Below are 27052 nucleotides of genomic sequence, written 5' to 3'. Positions count from 1 at the left end.
TTTTTGAAAAGGGAACATTAAAAGCATGCAGTTGCACAGCAGCTTTCAGGCAGTTATTCGGAGTGAAAAAATTGCTCCCCATAGACAAGGAAGGAATGTGGGCTATGTGATAGGAGAGAGCTCCCCCTGCGTGCTAAAGCAGCTGAGACTAAAATATGTATGCATGCATGTTTGTACCAGAGAAAGAGCTGAAAGATAGACGGACAGGCAGGTGAAGATGGTACAACATATCAAGAAGACTGTCCAGTTATTGGAAAGTTAAACTTCCTTGCACCTTTCTCAGTGTACATAGATACCTCTATATACATAGAGGATAAGGTACCCCTTGGGGCTTGATAGTGTCAAAATCTTATGTTGTTTGAAGTTGTAAGGAAGGTTTTGAGCCTTGAATCCAGGGACTTTGACCATGACTGATGCTACGCTGTATCTGCTCCTCCAGTCTTAAAAAAAAAAAAAAGCAAATTTTTTCGTTGAAATATGGGCTGGCAAGTGATTCGTGCATGAACAGGAAGTGATTGAGATCTGCAGAACATCTTGAGCCATGAAGATCTATCATTACTGGATCCATTCAGAATTGAAGTTTATGCTTTGAAACAAGAGAATCTGGAAAAAAGATGATGAAGCTAACTCAACTCCAGTCTTACAACCCACATTTTATTTTAATATTATTGTATCAGTGTTACAGAGCAGCAGAGTGGGAGGAGGCATGGAAAAGAGGTAGTGCACTGAGCGAAACACTTGAGCTCTCCCCCAAACAATAGCAAAGTTGAGAACCCTAGTATATGAACAGAGCCTCAGATTCTCTCCATGGTTGCATGTGCTTCCCTCCTTGCTTCTCCTGGTGCAGCACAAGTACACAGCCACCCAGAGGAGGTATTGGCTGGTCTGGACTCGGACAAGCTTCCTGAGTCTCTCCTAGGAGTTGAGAGATACTGGGGAATGATGGATAAGCAGCTGAAGCTTGCTCTACTGGCAGCTAGCCAGATGGAGCATGGATCCACCACCAGATTAGTGTCTGAAGTGGCGCAGGGTGGGGGAGGCTGCTTCTTCTTTTATGTGGACAAATCAAGAATATTTGAAGATGAGCTGCTCTGTTTTGGATTTTTCCACAATTTCTCTCGGTGCTTAACCTTGCTTAAAAAGTTTAACACATATTTAGCACATGGTCCTTATTCAAAATAAACTGTGGCAATGACTGCTGGGGAGAGGGACAGAATCCTTGCAAGTTAAACATGGAGTAAAGCCAAACAGCTTTACTTAACAGGTTATGATTTAAAGGTCAGAGAAATCAAATAAAAAAGTCAAGTGGAGACAGAGAATGATAACAAAAAAAGTAGAGGGGAAACACCCACCACAGTGGGGAAAGGAAAGGAGGCCAAGGAAAAGCCTCCAAAAAAAAGATATTTCTATTAGGTTCAGCTTAAATAAACAAAATCAGAGCATAAAAATAAATGAAAAATAAGATAAAATAAAAAATCAAGCGGTTGTTATATGATAGTAATTATATCACTAAGACAAAACAGAGAGATTAACTTAGATTCTCCTTTTCTATTTGTGTATGTGGCAGCTCTTGCCTGTTCTATAACGATGTAATTACTGTTGTTTAAATTTTGAAAAGGTTCAGTTTTGCTTTATAATGGAATGAGGACATTTTTTCAAGTCTCCCCAAAAATACCTGTGGAACAAAAAAGCTATTTCTCACAGAAGTCTACTAAACTTACAGGCTACTCTATAGCGGTGGGTTCATGATTACTTAAAAATTAAATGTTTTCTTTGTTCTTGAGGGTAGTCACCATGGAATTTCAGAATTCTCAAAGACAGTGTCTGCTTCTGCCAATAAAATTGGCAGATTGTGAGATGATCAGAAGATCATCTGGCAGAAGATAATAAAAAAGTTAACAAAAGCATAATTTTATTGTGTGAATGAAGGCAAAAAGAGAACAGTATTGTTATTATGTTTAAAATAAATGGGGAAAAGTATCTATTAACTAGTAAGACTTCTCATGTTTTTCAGTTTTAGCTAGGATTGATTTGCTTTCTGTATTATAAAACTATTAGCATTCAGGCTAAAGCACTACATCCTACAGATAATTGAAGTCATTCTAATCATCCTGGTCCTGAAGCTTGACTCTGTCAGGCTGCCTGTGGGGCTTTTTTCTTTGGGCTTCTAACAAGTACTTTTGTGAGTAACTCCTTCTCTCACCAAGCTTTATTCAGCTTGTCTGCAGGGATCATGTATTTTTCCAGGTACACAGCTGGTGATAAGCATTCAAGATAGAGTATTCAGAAATAAAAAAAAAAATCAGGCCACATCCTGAAAGCTTTTATTTCATTTGGACAAATTTCTGTTGATGTCAGTAGAAATTTTGACCAGATAATCCTAAACCTTTAATATATGCCCCTTAGTATATTCTGTTTTACAGTCTAAAGGTCATCAGATCCCTTCAAAAAGGGCATTGTAAAGGCACACTTCTTTACTTCTTGGCACATTATTTCAAAACAAGTTAAGAAAGATAAGCAGTTATTAGTGTTTTGATTTAAGCATCCTCATTTAATGGATACGTTCACAGCTAACATCCAAAAGCCTTTATATAGACATTTATCAAATATCCAGCAAGTTATTTACCTGTTACTTCTGTTTACGAGTGAGATTAAATAACCAACAGAATTGGGTAACACACATGTACCTCCCTTAGTAATTACTCCATCTACTGGTACAGGATCTCAGTAAGTATTTTAAAATAGGTTATTTTAACTTTCATGATCAATTTGTTTGTAAAATCTCTGCTCAACATTTGTATGTTGTGTCCTGCTGTTTTTTAATTACTGTCAATATTAAAAATCTTAGGATTTATTTTCCTGCATGAACTTTGTTTTTAATATATTACTATACCTGAATGTCAAGTTCAAATGCTTAAAATAAATCAACCTTTGAGTAATGAAATAGTGACTGTTTTAAATATATGGACAGCCTTCATCCAGCAGTTAAAGTCTGAGTCTCTGCCTCTGCTGTGATCTCTGCCACCTATATGGAGAACACAGTACCTGCCCTGAATAGGTGTCTTATTCAAAGATGGACAAAACATCCTTGGTATAGTAAAATATATGCTATCACTTTATACCTGTGATAAATAAACTTGACTGTTGTAAATTTAGCTGGAATGAAGTGTGCCTCAAATGTAGCCTTTTACCAGGATGTGGTGAGCTCAGGGTCCATACATGTTTATTTTCTTCTGCTTTTCTTAATTCCATACATTTATATTAGGATCTAAAAGGGTAACAGCTGTTTTTCTTGTATTTTCACAAACATAAAATAACTAAAAGGTTAATAACCCCTTTGATTAAAATAAGCATCTCCTCTTCCAAATATACACAGCTAAACATTGGGGGTATATATATATATATATATACACACTTATATATACGTACACATTAAGAGAGCACATTAAAATATATCCCCTATTAAAATAATGAAAATAAATTAGATAAATACATTCCAATAGCATTATGAGAAATTTTCGAATGGAGAGCATTTAGTGTTTGTAAAATGTATATTCTTGTGTAGTGTGCTACCGCTGCTGTAGGGCGGTGTAACACTAAACCCGGCCTAACTGCCGGGATTAGCGATCCCGCAGCAGAACCAGCCACCAGATGTCGCTGGGACCCAACCCACCAGCTCCCGCCGTCACCCAGGGCAATGCCTTCGGTATTGCAAAAACCCGTTGAACGTCACAGTCTTAAGAATGGCTTTTGACTTATATAACCTTTGCAAGGTATTGTGTGTCACCTCCTGTGCTGTGTGTATGTCCCAGCAATATTTTTCATCGTTCCTAAAGAGTTTTGTTGACAATGTTTTCGATTCTCTGCCAATATTTTTAGGAAGGCATCTTGCTGCTGCCCGACTAGTTTTCCTTCACGTACAACAATAACTCAATAAGCATTTTAATATGAAAGGTAATCTGCATACTGGGGACTATGATTTAAAATAACTTTTAGGCAGATGGACAGTGTAAGTGGTAAAGAGTAACTACTCAGATTTTGTTTGGCTATCAAAGTGCATCCAAACTGTCTGAGGTGAACAACGAACAGAAAAAACCTTGGTGATCACTAATGTAGACTGCAGAAGATGCTCAGTTAGTATCTACACAGATACCCTACTTGTTCATTGGCCAGCTATATTGCTCTGTTCATAGTGAGCAACCTGATGTAAGAGTTTGGAAAGGTAAACAATTAAAGAGGCATATAGTAAAATCCTGTCCAGACTTTTTCCAGGGTCTCTGTCCTCCCTTGCCCTGCACAGAGAGAGATTCAGGCTAATCTCTTGAGGATATTTAAGATCTGGGCTTCCATCAGATGTTATTCCACATATCTGGATACATCAGCTTTATGGTCATATGATGTCATAGCCAGCATTTATCCCCTATTTAAATACTTCCTAGGAGAAAGAAATACAGAATGTATGGTTTTAGGGGTCATTAGATCATTTAGCAACCTTCTTAAGGCAAGCTGTTCTTAAATTACTCCTGCTGTCTGTTAGTATGGATCTAATTACACCAGGGGGTGATTTGCTTTGCAACAGTTCAGCAGGATTCTCAGATACTGATATTGAAACTCTTTATTTACCCTCATTCATGCAGAATGATTTATGTGTGCTCTTTTGTTTATTTGTTAGGCAGTATTTCCTTCCAGACATAAAGAAGAAAAATATGTTCCTGCAAGTAAGTGCCAAGGGACTGCGACAGAAAGAAAATTCTTGGTGGTATGAGCATGGTCTGGCTAATGCAAGTAGGTTTAGCGTTCAGGGTCTGAAGGACGATACAAAGCTGTAGCAAACTTAGAAGTCACAGCCCTGTTCCTCTTTCCCTAATCAATGGTTATACTTCAGGTGAGCTTCTACAAGACTGTGAAAAGCAGAAAGTCATTTAGAGATAAAGTCCACACCACAAATTTAGTGCAGAGAATGTACTTCTAATAACCAGACTAATACTGAATTCAAGATTTCCATATAACTCCATGATGGGATCATTCCCAATTAAGTGCATTCTCCTTCAGTTAAGATCAAATCATGGAACTGTATTGTCTGGCCATCATAAAAGCTTCAGTGATTTGAAACAAATTGCTGCTTATCATAAGTAGTTTGCTTTTAAAAAAAAATAAATCCAATAGAGGGAAGGTAATAGAACTGTGACTACTCCTGTGGAAGCCCAAGAATAGGTAATTTGATAATGGTTTGCCTTTCTCTCTGGAGGTAGTATTTTTTGTTATTTATGCTATATTCACATTTGGTTCAATTTTCTCTTTAAACATAGAAAAATAAAACTGGAGAAAACTGCTTGGCTCTAGCCGAATCATATAAGGGACTGAAGAATGAATAAGATAAAGCGAAAAATAGGAAAAACGGAAATAAATCAAACCAGATCTCTAAATATCTGAAGATAGATGAATAAGGGCTCCTCGACCCCAGTTTCTACTGAACTTAATGTAATTGTGCTGAACTTCCCTGTGGTGAAGAAGGTATTAAAACATTTTAGAAAAGAGTGTTAAGAAATTAAACATTTCAGGTTCTGCTATTCTAGTCTCAAAATAATTAAAGTGCTGAGCTCTCTATTTCTGCATCATTTATTGATTTATTACTGGTGTGCTACTACTTTCTTTTAAATCAAACAGAAGCAGGATATAGCTGCGAATGTTGTGCTCTTTCTGATGTTATGTCATTATGGATATCGGGTCTCTGGTGCACAGATTTATTCCTTCCATTAAGGATAATAAATTCCTTGTTCTTTTGTGGATAATGCAACACGGTTTCAACAGAGCTGGACTGAAATAACATTTTCCTGACATGATCTTCCTTAGCTTCAACTGCTAACATGACCGTAAACATTTGCATTTTATGACAATACTCATGCACAATGTAATATTCTACACAGAATTTAGTTCATTGCAATTCATATAATGACTTGATATGCAGCTTTGAATAGATGTTTTACTAATGTTGTTTTACATACAAATGCTGCTACAGAAACAAGCATAAAATAGTCTGCACTGAGCAACCACCTGCAGAGTTTTGCAAATCCAGACAGCGCAAGTTTCAGCAGTGATCTCTCCTATCAACAGATGGAGACAGAGATAAGTGATTCCATCGGCTAGAACACTTCACTGGGTAGTTTAACCTACTGGTTCGGTTTTTTAGGCAAGATTTGAAAAAGGCTTCTCAAAAGACCTGTCAAAAGTATTCAAAGAGGCTACAAAAGGTGGAAATACAGATTTCCATCATTGTATTGCCTGCAGGTAGAGCAGGTTTGTCTCATGGAAAACTTTATTAACATCATATTCCTAGATAAAATTCTATTATATATTTTCATCATAGTTGTGAGTAAAACAAGCTGTCATATTTTTAAATTAGATAGAAACAACCTATTTTTTGGAAAAAGTTTTCTGACCCTATGTAGTTATATCAGATAGAACTTCTCTGAGTCCAGGGACTCACTTTTTTTTTTGCAGTAGCTGATAAGAGCAAAACTGGCAAACTTTGAATCCTGTAATCAATACTTTCTATCCCAATCCAGTTCAATCATGCTGTCAAAGGTATGCAGTAAACTGCAGCCTGGGACCATCAGAGAAAAGTGTGAGACACAGTTTGTTGGCTGCAGCCAGGGTCAGGTGGTGTGAGGTGCAACCCACAGAGCTGCAGACTGCAGCTTCTCTCCTTCACGGAGTCTCTGCCAGCCCCTGTAGCAGTAGAACTTGTTGTAGAGCCTGTGCACGTGTTTATAGATCAATAAATAAATGTGTAATATACAAAACATACATTTAAAAAATCTCAATATATCTGATGTCTCAGATTATAGATTTAATGGGGTTAAGAATCACAGGATCTGTACCTCTGAAGTTTCAACACAAGCAAGACAAGTTTGAGGTCCCTGCCTTTGGAACGTGCTCCTTCTGGCCTTCAGAACATATTGCTAGGCCAATCATTTCCATCAAGATTTGGCTGCGTAGCTCTAAACAAAGACTTATTTTCCTAATTATTGATTTATTTTCTGATGGGTAGTTAATTGGAATCGTACTGCCAACTGTGGGCATTTATAAACGGAAGCATACTTTTATGTACGATGCACCCAATGCCACAGTAGTGGGTAGCTTATAAATAATTTTAAAGCACCCACACAGATAATAAGGGAATTCAAAACATGGCACATCTATAGCTGTATTATTGACTGTAAACTGTTAATTTAAAAGCAGAAGTAGAAAAACACACAAATTACTCTTTGATATTTGTATTACTTTGGTTTCTAAGACCACATATACATATGCACATAGTTGATTTAGGATAAATTACTGGCTTTGCATTTTATGTGACCTGTGGAAATATGCAGTATTGCCCTGCCCTGCAAATGAATGGACTGTATTTCTCAAGAATAGGAAATAATTTCTCAGATTAGAAAAAGAGAAGACTGTTCAAAGATGAAAGGGACAGCTTGTTTTAACAGACTGATTTTGTTCTTAGGAAAACAACTCAGCTAAAAATTAAGTACACATGAGGAGATATCTGCTTTAAATACTACAGATCTGTTTCATGTTTTTCCCTTAAACCTGGGAAGGTTAATGGGTATTTGCAAATAGTATCTTCTGTAGAAATTCAGATCCCCTTTGTCTGTCCTAAACTGGTGGATAATATAACAAGGCAAATTTGAAGGAAGCAGAGTCTGATTAACTTAGAGGAAAACTAACAAATATTTCAAATATTCTGAAGGGATATCTCTGATTTTGGTCCACTGTAATTCATAATTTAAAGATAGGATAAAGAAGATTAATGTTGAATAACAACCTGTTGCCATTAGCAAAGGCTGGATTCTTCAGTAACGTAAGCTAAGTAGAAATCTATTAGAAGTTCAGCAGCTAGCCAGCAAATACTGTCTTTGGATTCATTCAAAACTTTTTTGCTTAAGAGGAGGAAAATCTTTTAATGAACATGAGTGACAGCAATGACTGAGGAATGTAGGAACTTTCTTAAGATGTTCTTTGTGTCCTTTTTTTATTCTGGACTTATGTAGGCAGTTTTTCTTTGGAAATGAGTAAAAACTTTATTTACATACAACAGGTAACCAGTTTCTTTGGATGACCAGTGACCCTAAACATTCCTTCTTCGTTGTCTTCTTTGAAATCCAGGGAAACAAGCCTACCCAAGATCTTACTTTTTTCTCCCCAAAATGTGAAATATCAAATGCTCTAAATGACTGTGAATCTATTAATGTTACAATAATGTCTATAATTGTTTTAAATTTTGATTTATGTTGACTTTTATGCTCTAGGCAACTCTAAATTTGACTCTTTGCTTCATTTTAATACATGGCTAATTTACTAGTCCTAAAAGAAACTGTATTTTGGCATAAGGGGATTTATTTTTTTCCCCTCCTTGTCTTTCTTTTTCAGTGCCCTTTACAATGGACTTGAGTCATGTTGGATGGAAACTTCTCCATTGTATGTGGTTCCGTGGTTGAAACAATTTTGTGCTTAGTTTCAAGTGGCTGTAATATAAATAGAAGCCACACCACTTTTTTATGTGGGATGGTGTATTTTTATAACTTAAAGCATGATGATATATTTGAAGAACAAATTAGTCATTCTGCCTCAAGAACTAGTCTGTCTGAGGTATGCCACAAAACTGTTTTCAAATTGTTTACCTGGTGTGGAGCCTACTGGGAGTAAAAATAGGTTCTTGATTTAGGCTTGGTAATTCCTGTATTACAGTTTGGTTTATTCTGTTGCTTAAGTGATTACCATGGAGCTGTGCTGGTACAGAGTAGCAATACAGTCCCTAATAGTTTATGTCAGAATGTATTGTCATGGTTTATTCCTTCCGTATATTAAAAGAAGTACCTGAAAGTTGTAGCTGATAATGCTGCTCTTGATCAGACCTGCTGCCTAGCTATGAAGATATAAAAGATGCTATATAGCATTTATACAGCACTTTTCAAAGAATCATAGAATCGTAGATTGGTTTGGTTTAGAACAGACCTTGAGATCTAGACTAGATCTAACGGACTAGATCATCTAGTTCCAACCCCCTGCCACAGGCAGGGACACCTTCCACTAGACCAGGTTGCCCAAAGCTCTTTCCAACCTGGCCTTGAACCCTTCCAGGGAGGGGGCAGCCACAGTTTCTCTGGTCAACGAGTTCCAGTCTTACCAATCTCATTGTAAAGAATTTCTTCCTTATATCCAAACTAAATCTACCTCTTTCAGTTTAAAACCATCCTGTCATTACAGGTCTTGGTAAAAAGTCCCTCCCCACCTTTCCTGTAGCCCCCTTTAAGTACTGGGAGGCCGCTCTAAGGTCTCCCCGGAGCCTTCTCTTCTCCAGGCTGAACACCCCCAACTCTCTCAGCCTGTCCTCACAGGGGAGGTGCTCCAGCCCCCTGATCATATTTGTGGCCTCCTCTGGACTCACTCCAACAGGTCCATGTTTTTCTTATACTGGGGACCCCAGGGCTGGATGCAGTGCTCCAGGTGGGGTCTCATGAGAGCGGAGTGGAGGGGGGAGAATCACCTCTCTCGACCTGCTGGCCACACTTCTTTTTATGTAGCCCACGATATGGTTGGCTTTCTGGGCTGCAAGTGTACACTGCTGGCTCATATCCAATTTTGCATCCACTGGTATCCCCAAGCCCTCTCTGCAATTCATCACCCAGTCTGTACTGATACTGGGGGACTGCCATGACCCATGTGCAGGATCCTGCCGTCCAGGTCCCTCTGGATGGCATCCTTTCCCTCTAGCTTACTGACTGCACCACTCAGCTTGGTGTCATCCGCAAACTTGCTCAGGGTGCACTCAGTGCCACTATATATGTCACTAATGAAGGTATTAAACAGTATTGGTCTCAGTACCGACCTTGGAGGGACACCACTTGTTACTGGTTTCCTTCTGAACATTGAGCTGTTGACTATGACTCTGGATGCAGCCATCCGGCCAATTCCTTATCCATCTAATAGTCCACCCATCAAATCCATATCTCTCCAATTTAAAGGCAAAACTTTTAAGTTCTTAGAGCCTTTTACAAAAATACCACACTCTCAGAAGTTATTTAAAAGATCAGTAAAATAGACTTTACATTTTGTAAGCATGGAAATGGAAACACAAAGATGATTCAGACACAAAGCCTGAAAGCCAGCTGGTAGCAAGGCCAGGGGCAGAATTCTGCATCCCCACTCTTTAACTATCAAGCCATGTAAGATAAGTGAAATGCATTTATCTGCAACCTTTGGCACAAGTTTTCTAGTATGCTAAACATATTTCAGGAGTTTCCTAGATTTGTAAGGTATTTTCGTGAATTGCTGCACATAAAAAAATATTATCATGCAATTCATTTCTCACAAGAATGACAAGAACTATTGTCTTAGTTTTCTTTCTGACATCCTCAGGGCAAAGACAGTCTCTGACAGTGCTTCTTATTATTTCCATGACATTTTATACAGATGTAACTGAAAGGAAACAATACAAAGCCTGATGATAATTCACTGAATCCACAGTTATCAGTTTACTGGTAGAAACACACCAACACTTCCACTTCTTGATTATATCTGGAGATAATCTCATTTAAATATAACAAACCTATAAAACGTAATAAGTTATTGAACCCTTGTAGTTCAGGATATGTCTGCATAGTTTTCCAGCCAAATTCTTTGAGGAAAATTTTGAGCTTAAAATTACAGAATAAGATGTTCTATTTTAAAACCAAAAGTTTCCTACCTGAGGCTGCTGAGTGGCAGTGGGTCTCTGAGGAGATGGTATAGGAGTTTTGGACAACATTTGGTTCATTTTGCTTACAACTAGATCAGTTATATGTTGCCTGTCTTCAGTCTGGTGCTCACCAATCAGAGGCATTGCACAGTCCATGACCTGTAAAATAAAACAGTATATCAGCTATTGATATGGCACCAAAGTAAATTTATTTCACATATGTGCAGAAAGTCAGGTCATTTATTTACTTAATTGTTTTTAACAAAAGTCAAACGAGATCTATAGAAATGGTATATGTCATATTGAGAAAAAAAAGCCCAAGTGCAGGATATGGGTCAGCAGAGCAAGAGAACAGCAACTTTACAATGTCATCCCTTTCCAATCTTCACGTAATATACAGGTGCAGTATGATACTTGGGCATACACTCTCTGGGGAACATGACTCCTGTGGTAAGCACAGAGCAGATAAGGAAAATGAGAATTCTTAGGCTATTCAGTGGTCTGCCGAAAATCTGAAGTAATTGTCTGCACTGTCTAAGCGACATTTCTGAAGATTTTTCTCTCTTACGTGTTTTCGTGGCTCATACCATGTTCATCCACTGAATTAGAACATGGAAACACAAACTAAAACTGCAGCTTCCTAGCTATTTGTTGGATTTCTGCTAGGGAAGGCTGGATCCTTATTGATTAATGAAAAATTTTAAATAAGATCTTGTTATTATTGATATGCTTTTTTGAAAAGTAGTGTGGCTGCAGTGCAGCTGATGCAAAAAAGAAGAATTTCTACAAAGAAATCAAGATAGTAGAGAGGCAAATAAAAATGTGCACATTTCCATTCTAAATAAGTGTTCACCAGTTTACTTAATTCAGCTATTCAGATGAATAAAACTAATACTGAATTCAGTCACTTCAGTGGGTTATAAGCATTTGTTATTTCTACAGAATATTTGTTATTTCTACAGTGTATCTACTTTTGATGCATCTGTGTTTGTTTCAGGGGAAATAAAAGCATAACATAATAACCCCAACTATTATTCACAATGGCAGTAGAAATTCTTATTTCAACAATAAAAGGATTTAATTCACTTTTGAGAAGCTGCAATCCTTTTTCAGTATGTATCAAGGCTATTCAGAAGCAGGTGAAGGCATGTCACCTGCAGCCCTGCATTCTGGTGTTTCTCCTGGGTATGGATCACAAGTGACTGAGGCCTACAATACAATCAGTAGTATTAATAATTATTAAGAGGCTGTCAGGGATAAAGCAGTCAGACTACATGAGCAGTAATATACTGTATGGATGTCGTTATATCTGATTCAGTCACAGTCTTTGTACAGAGTTGTGTCCATCAGACTTTCAGTCGGTGAAAAGCTGTCCAGCTGCCAAATCTCACACAAGATTTCTCACCAGTTTAGGCAAATCCTGCAGTAAACACAACAACAAGCTGTGCTGGTAAGAGAAGAGGTGGTGGTGGGTGAAGAAACAAAGAATCATTAGTAAGGGATCCTCATGGGTTTTGCACAACTGCAGAAGGATCAGTGGGTTTTATGAGGGTGTTTTAGTACTTCCAAAAGTGCACCTTCCCCTATGTCTTTGGCTTCTGAGGTTCCTTCTCTGTTGCAGGTAAATGGAACAAGACTGAAAAGGTTCAACAGAGTCAAAAGCTCTGGAGGACTTTTACTGCCACAGGCAATTGTGGCCAGAGAAACACTTTAAACTTCCCTCTCTCCTATCCAATCCCTAGCAAAAGGACTGGAAAGAGCTCTGCTGTTGGGAAGCAGGGCTATTGTGCCTAGAGGGGTTGATTCCCATCTCTTCCCATAGGCATTCTGCTGTAGGTTGTTGCCTTGAGCAGTTGAGGGGAAGATACTGAAATTCTGTGGTAAGACCTGATTCTGTGAATGTTTACAAGGTGGAAGAATTCTGTTATCTGTAGGAGTGACACAGGGATTGGACTGAAGAGCATGAAGCCAGTGCATCTGCATTGCATGGATCCCTCCTGAGGTGGAAGAGATACATCAGGAACAACAAAACTCTTATCACTTCATCAACCTACGCTGAAGACTTTATCTCCTTTATAAACAATGAGCACAATTTTACCTCCTGTCTTTTAGATATTCAAGTGCTTCTAGGAATTAGACACACAAATTGGGTATTTAAAGAGACATTTGGATTTAAAAGAACATGCATGTTCATTACAACACTGGAATGTAATCTTTCATCTTGCACAATAGTTGGGAATCAGCTGCATTGTAAATAATATTACCTGAGCTTGGGGATTTTCAGAATATGGTAAGTGCTATAGAAATTCTTACTGAGGCTGACAAAGACTACTTTGTTCTAGTAATGAGATCAGTTCGAAGCCTGAAAGTATTTACATTATTCTTCTGTTTGTTCATTTACAAGAGACACTGACATTGTGTATTGGCAACCAAAATGTTGGAAACACTTGGTCTGGGATTTTCAGATCTAGGATGTCTCCTCTAAGCTTCCTCACAACTAAAAGGCTTTAAAATAACCCCAAAGTAAACAATGAAATAAATAATGATTGAAGTCCAGAGCAAACGTGCCCTAAGAAAAGAATGAATGCTTTTCCACTCTTGGACCACATCAACAGTATTGAAGAAATGCTTAATAATTACACAGAAAGTTTCTATAAAATTTACCATATTTTTTAATAAATGTATTTTTAGTGGAACATAACCAATGTTTTTAATTTCTTAAAATCGCTGTAATGCTTAAAGATCCACTTCATTTTATCATAAGTTTTTTTCTTGCAAGAGTAATATGCATAATACTTAGAGGGAGAAGGCAACTATATGTGCCAAATACTTTGGCCAGGACTTTAAAGTGTTAATAATGACTGAATGTTAGAATGTCTTGATGTCAGTGTGGAGGACATTGGATGTTTAGTTGTCCACTGCAAAACATCTGATTTTCAGAGAGGGAGTTATTTCTGCTGTCTGAAAATCTGCTCCCCTTGAGGGCAGGCATTGATGACAGTTACTTTTTAAAATATTGCCTCTCTCACTATCAGGTGTATATTAACCCCCCTCTTACCCAGCAACAGAAGCAACAGTTACATGTTTCACAAGTGTGCAAAGAAAACCTAATTTTGTTTACCATCCACTTAGATTAAAAAAAAAATATTTGGAAGGACTGTGAATCAAATTGCCTAAAATAAGGTCCTGCCAAAGGATTAGACAGGATTAAGGTCTGGAGGACTGGGTTCTTACTGAGTTTCTATTTTTAAATACTTCTATAACTGCAAGTTTACATATAAACTTTCTTTAGGAAATACTGCCATGTTGTTTACCAGAAGATGTGCGAAAAGTGTAGTTCTATGGCTAGAGATAAAAAAAGAAGCCTTGAGGTGTTGCTCAAAACTTCATGTCCACTTCAGCAGAGAAGATCTTACATTTCTTGAAGACAGTCTTTTCAAGCATAGCTGCCCTACTCACATATTGAGGCATATACAAATGCATATGGCATTAAAAATCATAGCCATTTGCCCTTGACAGTCACTTGGGCAGGTTTTGATGTTGTTAAAAATCCTTTTGTTTGTTGCCATGCTTGTTGGCCAAAGATATGCTGAACCTGACACTGAACAAGGACTGAGTCAGATGCCAAGTCTTGAATGATGATAAATTATAATGTGTTCTGGCGCTATACTGAAGTACAAAGTAGCCAAAGTGGTAAAAAGAGAAAGTAAGGCATAAGATTATCAAGAAAATGAATGATCCCAAAGTGAAATGTCACTAAATAGAGTGAGTAAAAGATTACCAAGGCTTAAAAGTGCTTCAGTTGAAGGACACTGTTCAGTTTAATAACTGATAGGACTTGAGAGGCAATGTGGGTGGCTGGAGGCCACACGTGGCCGGAGGCTGAAGGGGCTCCTGCCGCTTGCACTGCCAAGCAGGCACGGCTAGTGGCCAGAGCACAAAATGCTGCAGGTGGCTGCTAAGAAGAGGCTTGGCTTCCCTCTCCATGTTATTGCTGCTCTCACTCGCAAGGACAGACGTTAACCTTACGAAAAGAGCACTTCTGCTATTCCTTGGCAAAGAAGCTAAGATCAAGGTGAATAATTTACAGGGTGGTTTTTGTTGTCTTTTTTTTTTTTTTTTTCTTTAAGAGAATGCAGTCTATTTTCCTTCCTAATAAAATAATTACTGACAGTTATCAGCAATCAGTAATGTTTTATACAAATGTATCTTAAGGACTAAAAATATTTTGGGTAACACTAACAGTTTTTAAAACCTGTGAGTGACTAACAGGAATGTCATGCTGGCATTTCCCCATCTTTAGAGGACCTGACAAAGTTTAAACATACACAAAGCATCCTGTTTATAAATAGTCTATTTACAGTCCGTACTAGTTTTAAAATATCATTTAAAAACAGCTAGGGTTTTTTTTTCAGTACCTAGTTCAACTATTTAAAATATTGGAGTTTCCCACTAAAAGGATTTAATAGAAAAAAAACATCTGTAATTTATAACAGCAAATATGCTACTTTTGCAGATGCCAGTAAAAACATGGGTCACTACGAATTACGGCCACTTAATTCATATTGCTTCTATCTTTCATTTATATGCATTTCAGTAACCAATTCTATGGATGAATTTCTCTTATCACCCAGAAAACATATCCTGAAATGCACTTAATGCATCTTTATATTAAACTATAAGAGACTGACTGTATATATTACCAGTAGTAACAGAAACTACAGCAGCATGTTTAAGTCAAAACAATACTGTGACAAAACAAAATACCGACCTTTCAGTGATATGACCTTTTAGTGAATTAGTCTGTGCCCTCCACTGCTAGTGCGGATAAGGCAAATATTTGAAATTTGGGCTGCAAGACTGAGACTGGCAAGAAGGAGGAGAGAAATGTTGTTTAACTCTGATGAATATGAAAGGAAAAGGCATGGGATTAATAAAGGAGACAGTGCAGTTATAGGATATCAGTAATTACAAAGGGATCATCAGGTTTGAAGGAGAAGCTACGCTGACTGCCACTGTCGAGACATGGCTCTCCATTACACAATATGTTTACCACCAAAGGACTAAGAAAGATCTCTTGCTTAGATAGAGCTTTATGAAGCCCCAGCCCAAACTCTTCTGGGAAAGACAGAGTTGTGGAGGTTAAAGGAAGGGTGAAGGTAAAGAGCTCTGTTGATGCAGTGGAAGAAAAAAGTGTTTGTCAGGATGCTGAAATATAAGATGAACACGAAGAAACAGACAGAGGACTTGCAAGTCAGAAGTGTCCAAGGAGTCAGACAGAATAATGATATATGGATTTCATATGGAAAAAGACCTATGAATTACAGGTGAAGATATGATAATTGGTAAGTGCGAAGGGAGGAGGAATTAACTTCATTGTGAATCAGGGTAATTTTGAAAGTCCATGCTTGAGAGTGTGAAGACTGAGAAAAAATATTTACTTTGGTCTGTGAATAAGAGAAGCTGGGTTGTGTTGTTGCTATGTTATGAATGTGTTATTCTTCTGTGTTGTTTTTGTGGGAGCTGAATGTCTCCAATTGTGGTGAAAATTTTGACTGTAAAGGCAGAGGCTGATACAAGATTTTAATTTAAAAGTTCTAAGTATGGGGAAAGTAACTGATATTGAGAAAAACTAATAGTTTGAGGAGGTCATTTAAGACTGAATGGGATGTAAGAAGAGATGGTGTGATTTCTGAGAAGTAAGGGAGTGACTGGATATGAAGTAATCATGAGGCTTTCCCTGAGGTCTCTATAGCAGATGCAGGAATAATTTGTATTTGGAAATGTAACCACACCTGAGAACTCGGTAGGGGATAGTACAGCAGAAAATCAGTGGTGACTGCTAGGAAATTTTTACAGTCCCTCCTGTAGTGGGTGAATAACAACATCTGCAGAAAAAGTAAGAACAGCTGGGAAAGTGAATCAAGCATTCCTAGATGAAGGAATTGGTGTCTACAGACAAATTTATAGGGTCTTGTTTTAATCTGGAATGAAAAGAAACCAAGCAAGTGATTTGTATGTCCAATCAAAATTGCTGGATGATGGTCACATATAAGAAGTGCTATTGTTGCTAATTAAAATTTTAAAATTTAAAAAGTTACAGGTATTTTGACAATAGATATAATAAACATTATGTGAAAGAAATATTAGTGAATAATTATTCTTAGGATAGAAACCAAAATATTAATGTTATTCATGCAGGTCAATAATTATTGCTCTATGCAAATGAAAACTAGTGTCCTAGAAAAACAAATTTGCCCCCTTCATTAACTAAGTCAGTAGATACACTTTATTTACTTTTCTGTCTAAAAGAACAGCTGATGTCATTATTTCTGGAATGGTGTCTGGAAAATTTCAGTGGATTAAATCTGTTGCTTCCAAAATATAAAAAAGGGCCCAGAAGAGTTCATTGGATAAATAGAATTCTTTCTGTCACACGAAGCCCACATATGAAGGAATATATTGATGAATTCAGCACTAATGTATCAGAAACTTGGAAAAATCTTAATTTATAAGGTTGTTTTTTTCTAGAATTGTATCTTCTTAGCCATTTCTTATTAAGTTATATTAAGTCCTATTAGGAATAATTAAGTTATATTAATTCCTATTAGGAATAATTAAGTTATATCAAGACCTACTAGGAAATGAAGGAATGCGTCTTGTTTTGGAAATATGAATCTTCACAGACATATAACTTAGTTATATCATCAAAAGAGTAATTTTAGACGCCTAAATGTTCAAAATTTCTTATAGTACCAGATCACAAATTATGAGAGACTTCTGACTTTATCAGCTATTACAACTAGATTTAGTTCCCTTACTAACCTGAATAGAGGTTTTCATCTTTAATGGATGGAAAGCCGCTTAAGTATGTAAAAAAATCATGGCCATTATTATTTGCCACTCCTGCACATATTTGTATGCCAAATCACCTGATTTAGAGATAAAGTTATGTTTCTAGAGAGTTTTTAAAAATCTGTTTATTACAGGAGACTTATATCTACAATATTGTCAGACATGGTAAGAAACAAAACTTCTCTCTCTCTTTTTTCTTTTAGGATAAGGTCTGAGCAACTTTGAAGTTACTCATGCTTTGAGCAGAAAGTTGGACTAGGTGACCTCCAGAGCTCCCTGCCAATCTAAATATGTCTGTAATCTGTGATACACCACTTACAAGGATATTACCAAATACTTCTAACAGAATATATTTTCATGGCTTTGTGCAGTCTTTGGTGCTGAATTTTGGAAATGTATATGAATAAGATAGAAGAATAAGTAAGCTTCGCTCCTGAGCACTTGGAAGTACTGTATTAGAGGTTTGTGCTCATTAAACTTGTGCCATAGTCAGCAGCATAGCTCTGGCTGCATTGTAGATCAAATAATATAGATAGCATTTCCCAGAAAGCACAACTTTATATAAAATTGTGCACAAATACTGCATGAGGTACAGGTTTCTTCTGCCTTTGCTCACTTCTGATGTATTTCTTCATGTACTTTAGCCAATATTATTCAGGACACCAAATGCAGGAATACAGAAGTCTGTGAGAGACAGCATACTCAGTGCTGGTGCTGTACACTACACCTTAGACAGTGTATATACTGTGGAGTTGGTGGTATTTTCCTAGTAGTTTGATAGACTGCAGCACCTTCAGAAATCTATTGGTAGATTACTGGTATCTATTACACCAAGGATTAAAAAACCATCAAATTCTGTTTCTCAGTTTCTTATATTGACTTACAGTGGCTGAAAATATTCTTTATGGATTCCAAACAGTTTGCATCTTTCTAGGTTACAAACCACTTGGAAGCTAATTTTAATATAGTTTAGGTCAAAATTAAGCAAGCAGAAATAAGACACCTGCAGCAGCCTCCCAGCCATTCAATTTTGAGCAAAATTTGAGAGACTGCCTGCAAGGTCACTTTAAAGGATTCTGTCACATTTGTTCTTTTTTACTCATTCACCATCATGATATGCACTTTTGTTTAGTTTCCCAGAGGTTTGGTTGACCAAGAATGAATCATGAAAGATAGTATTCAGTGGAGTCAGAAACATGAACAATGCTCAAGTATCTGTTCCTTCTAGTATTGAAAAATTAACTGAAAAAGGGTAAGATTGAAAGTCCTTCTTCTATTTAAGGAGTTAAACTTTAATGGACCTTAATTTGATGTCTTGTTAGCAAGAATTGGTGAGACAGTTAAAAAGTATGTTGCAATGATGTGTTAATAAAATTCTTATTCCTACAGCTTGTCTCTGGCACGATGATGGTTGGCAGCCAAGTATTCCTACTGAGGTGAAAAGAATAGACCCTAAATGAATAGCTAAATTGTTACACAGAATATTAACTTGGCCTTTCTCCCGATCAACCTGATAACCCTTCCTTTTAGCTAAGTGATTCTTTAATTAGTTCATTGCTCCCTAGTAGGAGTTTGGAGATAGTTTTTTGGAGAATAGAAGTAAAAGACAAGAAGAACCACAAGGTTCTTCTAGAGAAGGTAATTTCTTCCAGGGAACAACTTTTAGAAAACCATGTTCTTTTAAACATCAAAGTTACCTCTTGCAGCCTTCACCTAAGAAAACTACAGAGAGCTTGTAGCTTCACAAAAAAACAGAGGTTGTACTGTGTTTGAATAATATTATGACTTCAATATTTCGTTCTTCCTGTCTTCAGACAAACTGGTCTGGATTTTTTTCCTGGGGATGAAAGAAGGCACAAATGGACATCCTTCAAAATCCCCCTGGGAGTAGCATTTATAGCAATGTGGAAGCATGAATGGCACACTACAAATGTATGCTTTTTGTAATGTTTGGGAAATAATAGTAATATGGGCTTCAGCTTGTTCAAATGACTAGAAATCTCTAGGGTGGCTATAGAAATATGAAGATAGTCATGCACAAACTAGCATTGCGGAACCAACCAAATCTATAAAATGGACCCAAATCTAGCACCCAAAGCTATAAAATGTGAAAAGCTGTACTTACACTGCAATTTCTTGTTTTTTTATTACATTGAGACCTACTTGGTCAAAGGAACATGTGCATCCCACGAGGAAGACATCTACAAGAAGCTAACAGTAATAAAGATCTGTATATTTCTTTATTTCATAACAAGGTTTGTGTATGCTGAAAATTAAGTGTCTAGAACGATACTTCAGTGCCACTAAACATCCTTAATTTTTTTCCTTTCATTTTAGTTCTCTAATCCTTCCATGCTATTCCTGAACAGTCATTACTCTACTTACACAGCGAGCACACTTTGCATAACTTGAATGGCTATGAGGCTTAAAAATAAGAATAAGTTATTTAAAAATTCTCATCCTTTTAATCAAATATATATAGAAGAGAAACTGTTAGAGAAACTAAACCAGGAAAAAATATGTTTACCCTTCTCAAAGAAGTGGGGCATGATGACTGGATCTAACATTAAGAACCAACACATGCTTACCTGCAATGTAAGTGTACCGTACTAGATCATACATAAAGAATCACTTTATAGTGGTGTTTTTTAAGAAGTACAGCTAGAACATTAGATTCATGAGACACAATGTTGTACTGATTCTCTAATATCAGCCACTGGTACAATTTGTTGCTCCATGGTTTTGGGGAATAAAAGAAAGCAGAATGTTAAACCAAGGAATGACAAAATGACCGTCGCAAAGCAGCTGAATGGCTGCAACACTGAAACAATAAAATTATCGGTATAGGATAAAAAAAGAGAAGGAAAGGACAATATGAAATTAATTAGTAACCTTCCAGCAATAGTCATATAAGAAGTCACTTATGTGTTATACTTTCTAACACAGTTCAGAATTATTTTTTTTTAAGCAGATGAGTTGTTACATGTAATTCTTAAACACTGTGGGTATTTTAAAACTATAGTCTTGGATTGTGCATGTCCTAAAGCTCTTGTTGAACACTTTTGCCAAAACATGTACTATGTACTGAATACTTATTCCTGTAAAATGGTGCTCTCCCAGCCTTATTACAGAAAATCCCTCTGAAGTTAATTTCTGCCTACAATGCTGAAGCATTCTACTTTAGTAGAATTCTACCCTAATTCACACTCACTCTGAAACTGGATGACATGTATGTATGCTTTCCTATTGGTGGCTACACTGGTTGAATGCTCAAACTGAGAGATCAGGAAGATCATATCTGCATACATTCTTTCATACATTAGGAAGTTTGTATGTTTCTTGTCACATCGTATCTGCAGAATTAAAGTGTCAGTAATACAGAAACATTTAGTTTTGTAGTAGGTGTACCAGTCATCATGAAAACGTCGGTGCACAGGTTTCAGTGTGGGACTGCAACTGGAGTGTAAACCCAGTCTTTACAGACTGATGGTCCTGCTCTGGTTCTTGATTACAGCACATATGTGCTAGCTTTAATAACACATTTATTTTCCTATGTTGAAAGTGCACAAAAGGCAAAAATTTTCCTATACTGGTGCAGACGGTCTTCTACTCTTCATTGTATCATAGAATTACAGTGCAATAACTGTTAAAATTATAGTGTAATAACTGTTGATGTAAGCTGGCTTTTCAATAGCAAACGAACGTAAGTTTTACAGATGTTCTGTTGGATGTGAACTTTGTAAACAATTCTACATTTCAATGTCTTATACAGATTCTAAATATTCTTGCTGATGAGCATTACCATCTTCCAAACAATTCAGCTGATTCTGTAGAACAGCAAGAATTATCACGCATCTAGCCACTCTTTCTTTTAATTGCAACATTTATTATGTACACTACTTAAAACCCAGATCCTGATGTATCCTGCAGTTCTCAGAATTCTGTTTTTTTTTTAAAGCATGACTGTATCTGGCATGGAAAATTAGGGGATTTGTTCAGAAGCAGGAAGTGAGGCACTCTGTTGGTCCCTTATATAATTTGCACTGGCTATTTCATTTTCAAGAAACTGCTCCCCCTTCTCCTCCTACCCACCAGACCTCCCAGGCCTGACGCAGGAATTAGTTTGTGTACGTGACTTCAGTGGAAGCTGATGATGCTTGCTGGCTTTTCTCAAAAAATTGGAAAAATTGTGCAATATCAAGAATGTGGAAACAGTCGAGTTCAGTGAATGAAAGTGAAGTGCATTTAGTCTGACAGGAATTTGATAACTGAGGAATGCAACAGAAGTGTCAACTGTTAAAATAAAGGAGACATCCTTCACTTCACTTGGGAGCACAACGAGCAGGATAAAAAGAAAGTAAGGAATGAAAGAGATTGGTAGGAGGGAGTAAGTAGTGTGGGTTGATGTCAACCATTTCTCAGACTAGCTTTAGCTACAGTGTATAAGAAACAACACTGTTTTATGTCTGAAACCTCTAGTTCTAACAAGAATGTACTTGTTAATTGCAATCCTACTCTAGTTTTGCATCTTTTGGCATGCAATCTTTCAATTTTTAACTACTACCTTATGAGGTAAGATAACTAAGATCTTGTGTCTTAAAATAATGTATATTATTTTATAGTTTAAATGGTGGGGTCAAAATTAATTGGATTAAAGCCAGCCAAATAATCATGAACTATCTCAAATGTAATGAATTTAGATAAATAGGTGTGTGTGGAAAATGCTGAGACCCATCCTCTGAGACATTTATGTGCTATGGAACTGCAGAGTATCCTACAAAGCTTTAAATGGCATATGGGAGGCTGCCAAAGCCCAGCTGCTGGAAAGGAGATTACTTGTGAGCAGAAATCAATACCATCCCAGTAAGCAGAAATGTCCAAGATACACCCATGGCTACAGCCAAGCTGAGAAGTAGCAGACGTGACAAATCTTGTGTTCAGGAGTTTCCTATATATTGTATCATCAGAAGTCAGAGTGGTGTGTTTTCAGAAAGAGGGAAATACTTTTTTTCACTCTTTCACATCTCAGCCAGATTTCACGGGGTCAAGCATTACAGATTTAACAGGAACTTTGGGGTGCAGTGGAGGGGAAAGACTGCCCTATATGAAGGAGCAACAGAGGAGGATGAACATTGAGTCCTAAATTTTATGCTACAGTGAGTTTTGATACAAGACAACACAGTAAATTCTGATTTGGCCAGGTAGACTAAGAAAACAGGATTTCTTGAAATCTTCCTCAGCATCTCAAGAGGTAGTGATGAATTCTGTTTGTTTTACTGAAGGTTTAATGCTGCAAGCGGCCCAGTCCTTTAGAGTGCTATTGGTTGATTTGGAAGTTATTGACAATTGCAATATTGATAAATAAATTTGTGAAAAGTGAAGAGAAGAGAAACATAGAGCTGTTTAACACTGTGACAAAACAAATATTTTTACTTCTACAAAGCTTTTCTGTTCTAAATGGATACAAATAACTAGAAAAGGCCAATGGATACAAATAACTAGAAAAGGCCAATCCATAATCTCCACATTACTCCCATGGTTTAGACAAAATACTCTTACTTTTGCTTTAGCAAATATAAACCTCTTTTGGAGTGGGGAGATTCTGAAGATCCTTGTCTATCTCCTGAATAAAATTCTAAGAACATGGAAGATGCTGAAGAAATCCTGAATTGTGTGATGTGAGAGGCAAGTGATGATCTTCTGTTTTATGGCTAGACAAAGTTATATTTACCCATAACAAACTTGAGGTAAATGAAAAACTTAAACTTTTAAGTTTTAACTTTTAAAATTATCTACAGCAGAAACTTCTGATGCATGAGGAATCAGATCTTAGAGGTAACATTTAGGCTAGAAAAAAGTAAACTTGTTTCCGCTTCATTCTTAATTTCCCTTTCCATCTAAATGTATAATTTTGCTGGGTTTCCCTTGGGATAGTGCTATCTATAAACCTTCCAGGAAAAACTGGTAAGCCTGCTCAGGAAAGACATCGTAAGGGTTGGGAAAATGTGACATCCACATTTGGTTTTGTTTTGTAGTTTGTGTACATTTCCTCAAACACTAAAAGATATTACCATATATATGGTTACATTTTCCAGCAAGTGTTGCCACTAACTTGGACATGTGGTTTTGTATTATGATTTAAACATTGCTCAAGAATACACAGACTTTCCTGAAACACAAATAAGCCAATGCCCAACTATCACAAATGTTCTTTACTTGGGTGTTTGTAATATATAAAAGCATATATTGACAGGAGTGGGATTGCTTACCTCAAAAATATAATCTTTTCCATCCTTTCCATGTACAGCTTTAACAGCACAGATGTCCAAACCACCAAATATTTCAGAACAGGTGTCAACCCAAAGCTTGTACCTGTTTCATAAAAATAATTTTTTCTGTGAGTATCTCATCAGGCTCTTGTTTTTCTATAGGCTTAACTTAATAATGTATTTTATATAATATTTGCTCTAAATTATGAAATTTCCATATATTGTCAGTTTTACTGAATTTGTATTTCCCAGAATAGTAGCTTAGAGATACTGGACTGATTACTCTATTTTTCCCAGTAGAACCCAGAGAAGCTTTGGCTCTGTATCCTGACATAATATTATGCTGGATTCTGTCCCAGTTTATACTGGTCAAACACATGTCTGCTCTAAACTGTGAGTAATCTGAAGATAAGATATGCTGGAACACAAACAGCATTTAGCTGTATCCCATCCTGCATTTCCAGTACCCCTACGCTAGTACAGCTTGTTAACTGAGGCTGTACTTTATGGGAGAACTCCACAGAAGGGGCATTTATCATCTGACCAGTTTTTGTGGCTTCAGTGATGCCAAGAGGTTTTAGAAAGTAGGGAACAGTGCTTCTGTTTTCCTGTGAAATTCAAACTTATGCATCTGTGCACAGATTCCAGTGTGACAATCCTCTTGTCTATTACGCTTGGTAGTGTACTTAATTATGGACGGGTTTTATTCTTTTATCAGGAAAACTAGAATGAGAGTCTCCATCTTAAATTACAGACCCAAATATATTCCAAAGTAGCAAAGATAGCTTTATATGTACATCACTGAACAAGGCAAAAGAAAAATCAAGGCAAAACAACCCTTAAGATGATGCAAGAGAAACGGATGCATGACACTACGTAAAAGTTATGTAGCATGTAGGCAAGGATAATATTCTTCATGTAGGGTTATAGACAACCACAGCAAAACTCAACTGAAATGTAAAGAATTCTGAGGGATTGTACAACTCCTAAGAAAGGCTAATGTTTCATACACTACTGCACATAAGAACTCCTCCATTTCATTTCTAACCTCATAGTAGGAAATACAGACTGAGGAGTGGACAGTTTACCCATTTTACATGCAGTAATATGATTTATTTTTCTTGCGTGGAGAGCTTTATTCATCCTATGAATAGAGAGATTATCTGACTAACAAGTGTGTGAAGTAGAACTTACTAGAAAAAGAGTCAGGCAATTCCTGTGATCAAGTACAGAACTGTCAGTGACATAACAGGGAGCCATAATACTTTGCTGAGAGTGTTCTGCGGTGATGTAAGCTGAGTGCGTTTGCTCAGTGACAAGGATTGATTCATAAGACACAAAATAGCATTGAGAACTTTCATTATCTAATAGCATAGCTGTGCACGGGCACCAATGAGTGATGATACGATCTTGAAAGGTTATACAGGCAGATATCACAGTTCCACCAATTGAAGGAACCCCACAGTTTTAAAGCAGCCATTTATCATAAACTTGTTTCTCTTTCATTGGCTGGGATTTGAGTATAAATGAGAGCTATTTCCTTTTACAGACCCTCTCCTGCTCTCTCCTGAACCAGCCTTTGAGTCATGATGATAGATCGGCCACATCATAGTATTTTCCATCGCAAGAAAATTGATGTAATAGAGTGTTTGACTTCACTGTAGGATCAAAGGAAACTCGTTGCTGGGCTGAGAGTCTTATTCATGTATAAATATCTTCAGTCATAGCATCCTTTCCAAGTAAACCTATTAGGTCACATTCTTTATATTTTCTTAGATCAAGTCTGTGCCAGTGGAAAAGTTTTTCTTTTAAGCAGAATACAAAGAAATTGATACAACTGTTTGAAAAAAACCTGATGGTAATATTTTAGCAATGAAAATATTTTTTTTCCTGTGAGAAACACGTTTTTTATCCAAAATGAGAGGTTTTTTTGGATGCCTGACAATTTCAACATCCGTAGATGCACTGACTGACTGGACTGCTTGCATGCACTTGCTTATAAATAACCTTTTTTTTCCTGTAAAATACTAATGTGTATCTTAGAAAGTCATAAGGACAGCAAAACTTGTCTTTAACAGTAAATATCTCAACTATATATCAAAAAAATGAAGGCATTTTCTTTAAAACACTAAAATATCAATCAGATCTAGGAAAGTATTTTTAATAGTCCGTCTTCTGCCAACAAACACAGAGCTGGAAAAATACAGTTACATTTGGAAAGAGAGGTCTTGGATGGACTAGCCTCTAGTGTTTTAAACCCAAGGTTTGCACAGTAGGTTTGACAAGAGGTCACAGTTCTTATTTTCCCAGAGCCAATATAGTGTGCAGCAGCCTTAGAACTGACAGATAATAAATATTGTTCCTCAGGGGTCTGACATGAAATATCTGGTGTGCCAATTAGCACAATCAGGTGTGCACAGTTAGCATAGGTCTCTATTCTTCTGGTCCTATCTGGGGAGCAATGCCTCTCTGAAATAAAGGGCTCAATAAGAATGTGTAACATTGAAAGGTGATTGATCTCTGTCTCGTCATTGTCCCTTACTGTTCCACATTCTTCTTTCTTTTCTAAATTTCTTGACTAAGATTTGTATTCAGACAACAATGTCAACTCAGGCAGTGCTTTCAAAACACTTCTTCCTAATTCATGAGATGTCTTATAAATGCAGTGCACACGCATCAGATTCGATTGCTTTTGGTATGCTGTTAAACTACTTCAACTCTTAAGAAAACTTCAGGTTTCCCTTCTCTTCCTTGCTCTGCTTTGTGCACTTCAGTGGGTAATCAAACAAAAAGTGGAGCTATGTGATACATACCCCTTTCTATTAGGAGAAAACATCCATCTTTGCTATGCTTTTGTCTTCATCAGCATAAAGAAGTTTTGTTTTGTTGGCTAGTGCTTTTTTATTGGGAAAATACCTATTATGCTCCAGTTGCCTTACATTCAAAAATGGAAGCAGAAGCAAAGCACTTAGAGCACTTACAGTAAGGTAGCTAGGCAAGGGTAGCATTTCATACTCATTACCCATACTTGATATTGTTTAGTTTTCCTTGGGGCAAAACTAAAGTGCCTGTGTTTTTACAGAGGGATAGCTCATGGACTGTAATTATACACACTAAAGCACACTCCTTCCCTCTCAGTGAAGGCATAACCTCACTTTCTAAAGGAAGGTGGGAGGGGAACGAGAAA

At 37.0% G+C, this 27052-nt stretch overlaps 1 protein-coding gene across 1 annotated transcript in view; it reads right to left on the bottom strand.

The window, feature by feature from the left end:
- SYN2 (synapsin II) overlaps positions 1-27052 on the bottom strand; it is a 196375-nt gene that overhangs the window by 13763 nt on the left and 155560 nt on the right. Inside the window, exons 9-10 of the mRNA XM_074879738.1 lie at positions 23866-23968; positions 10751-10900 (exon numbers count right to left, since the gene is read on the bottom strand). Of these exons, the coding sequence (XP_074735839.1) occupies positions 10751-10900; positions 23866-23968 (253 nt within the window). The remainder of the gene's footprint in view (positions 1-10750; positions 10901-23865; positions 23969-27052) is intronic.

This window comes from Strix uralensis, chromosome 10 (genome assembly GCF_047716275.1).
Source record: "Strix uralensis isolate ZFMK-TIS-50842 chromosome 10, bStrUra1, whole genome shotgun sequence".
Lineage (NCBI taxonomy): Eukaryota > Metazoa > Chordata > Aves > Strigiformes > Strigidae > Strix > Strix uralensis.
This window is presented reverse-complemented; position numbering and strand designations above follow the sequence as displayed.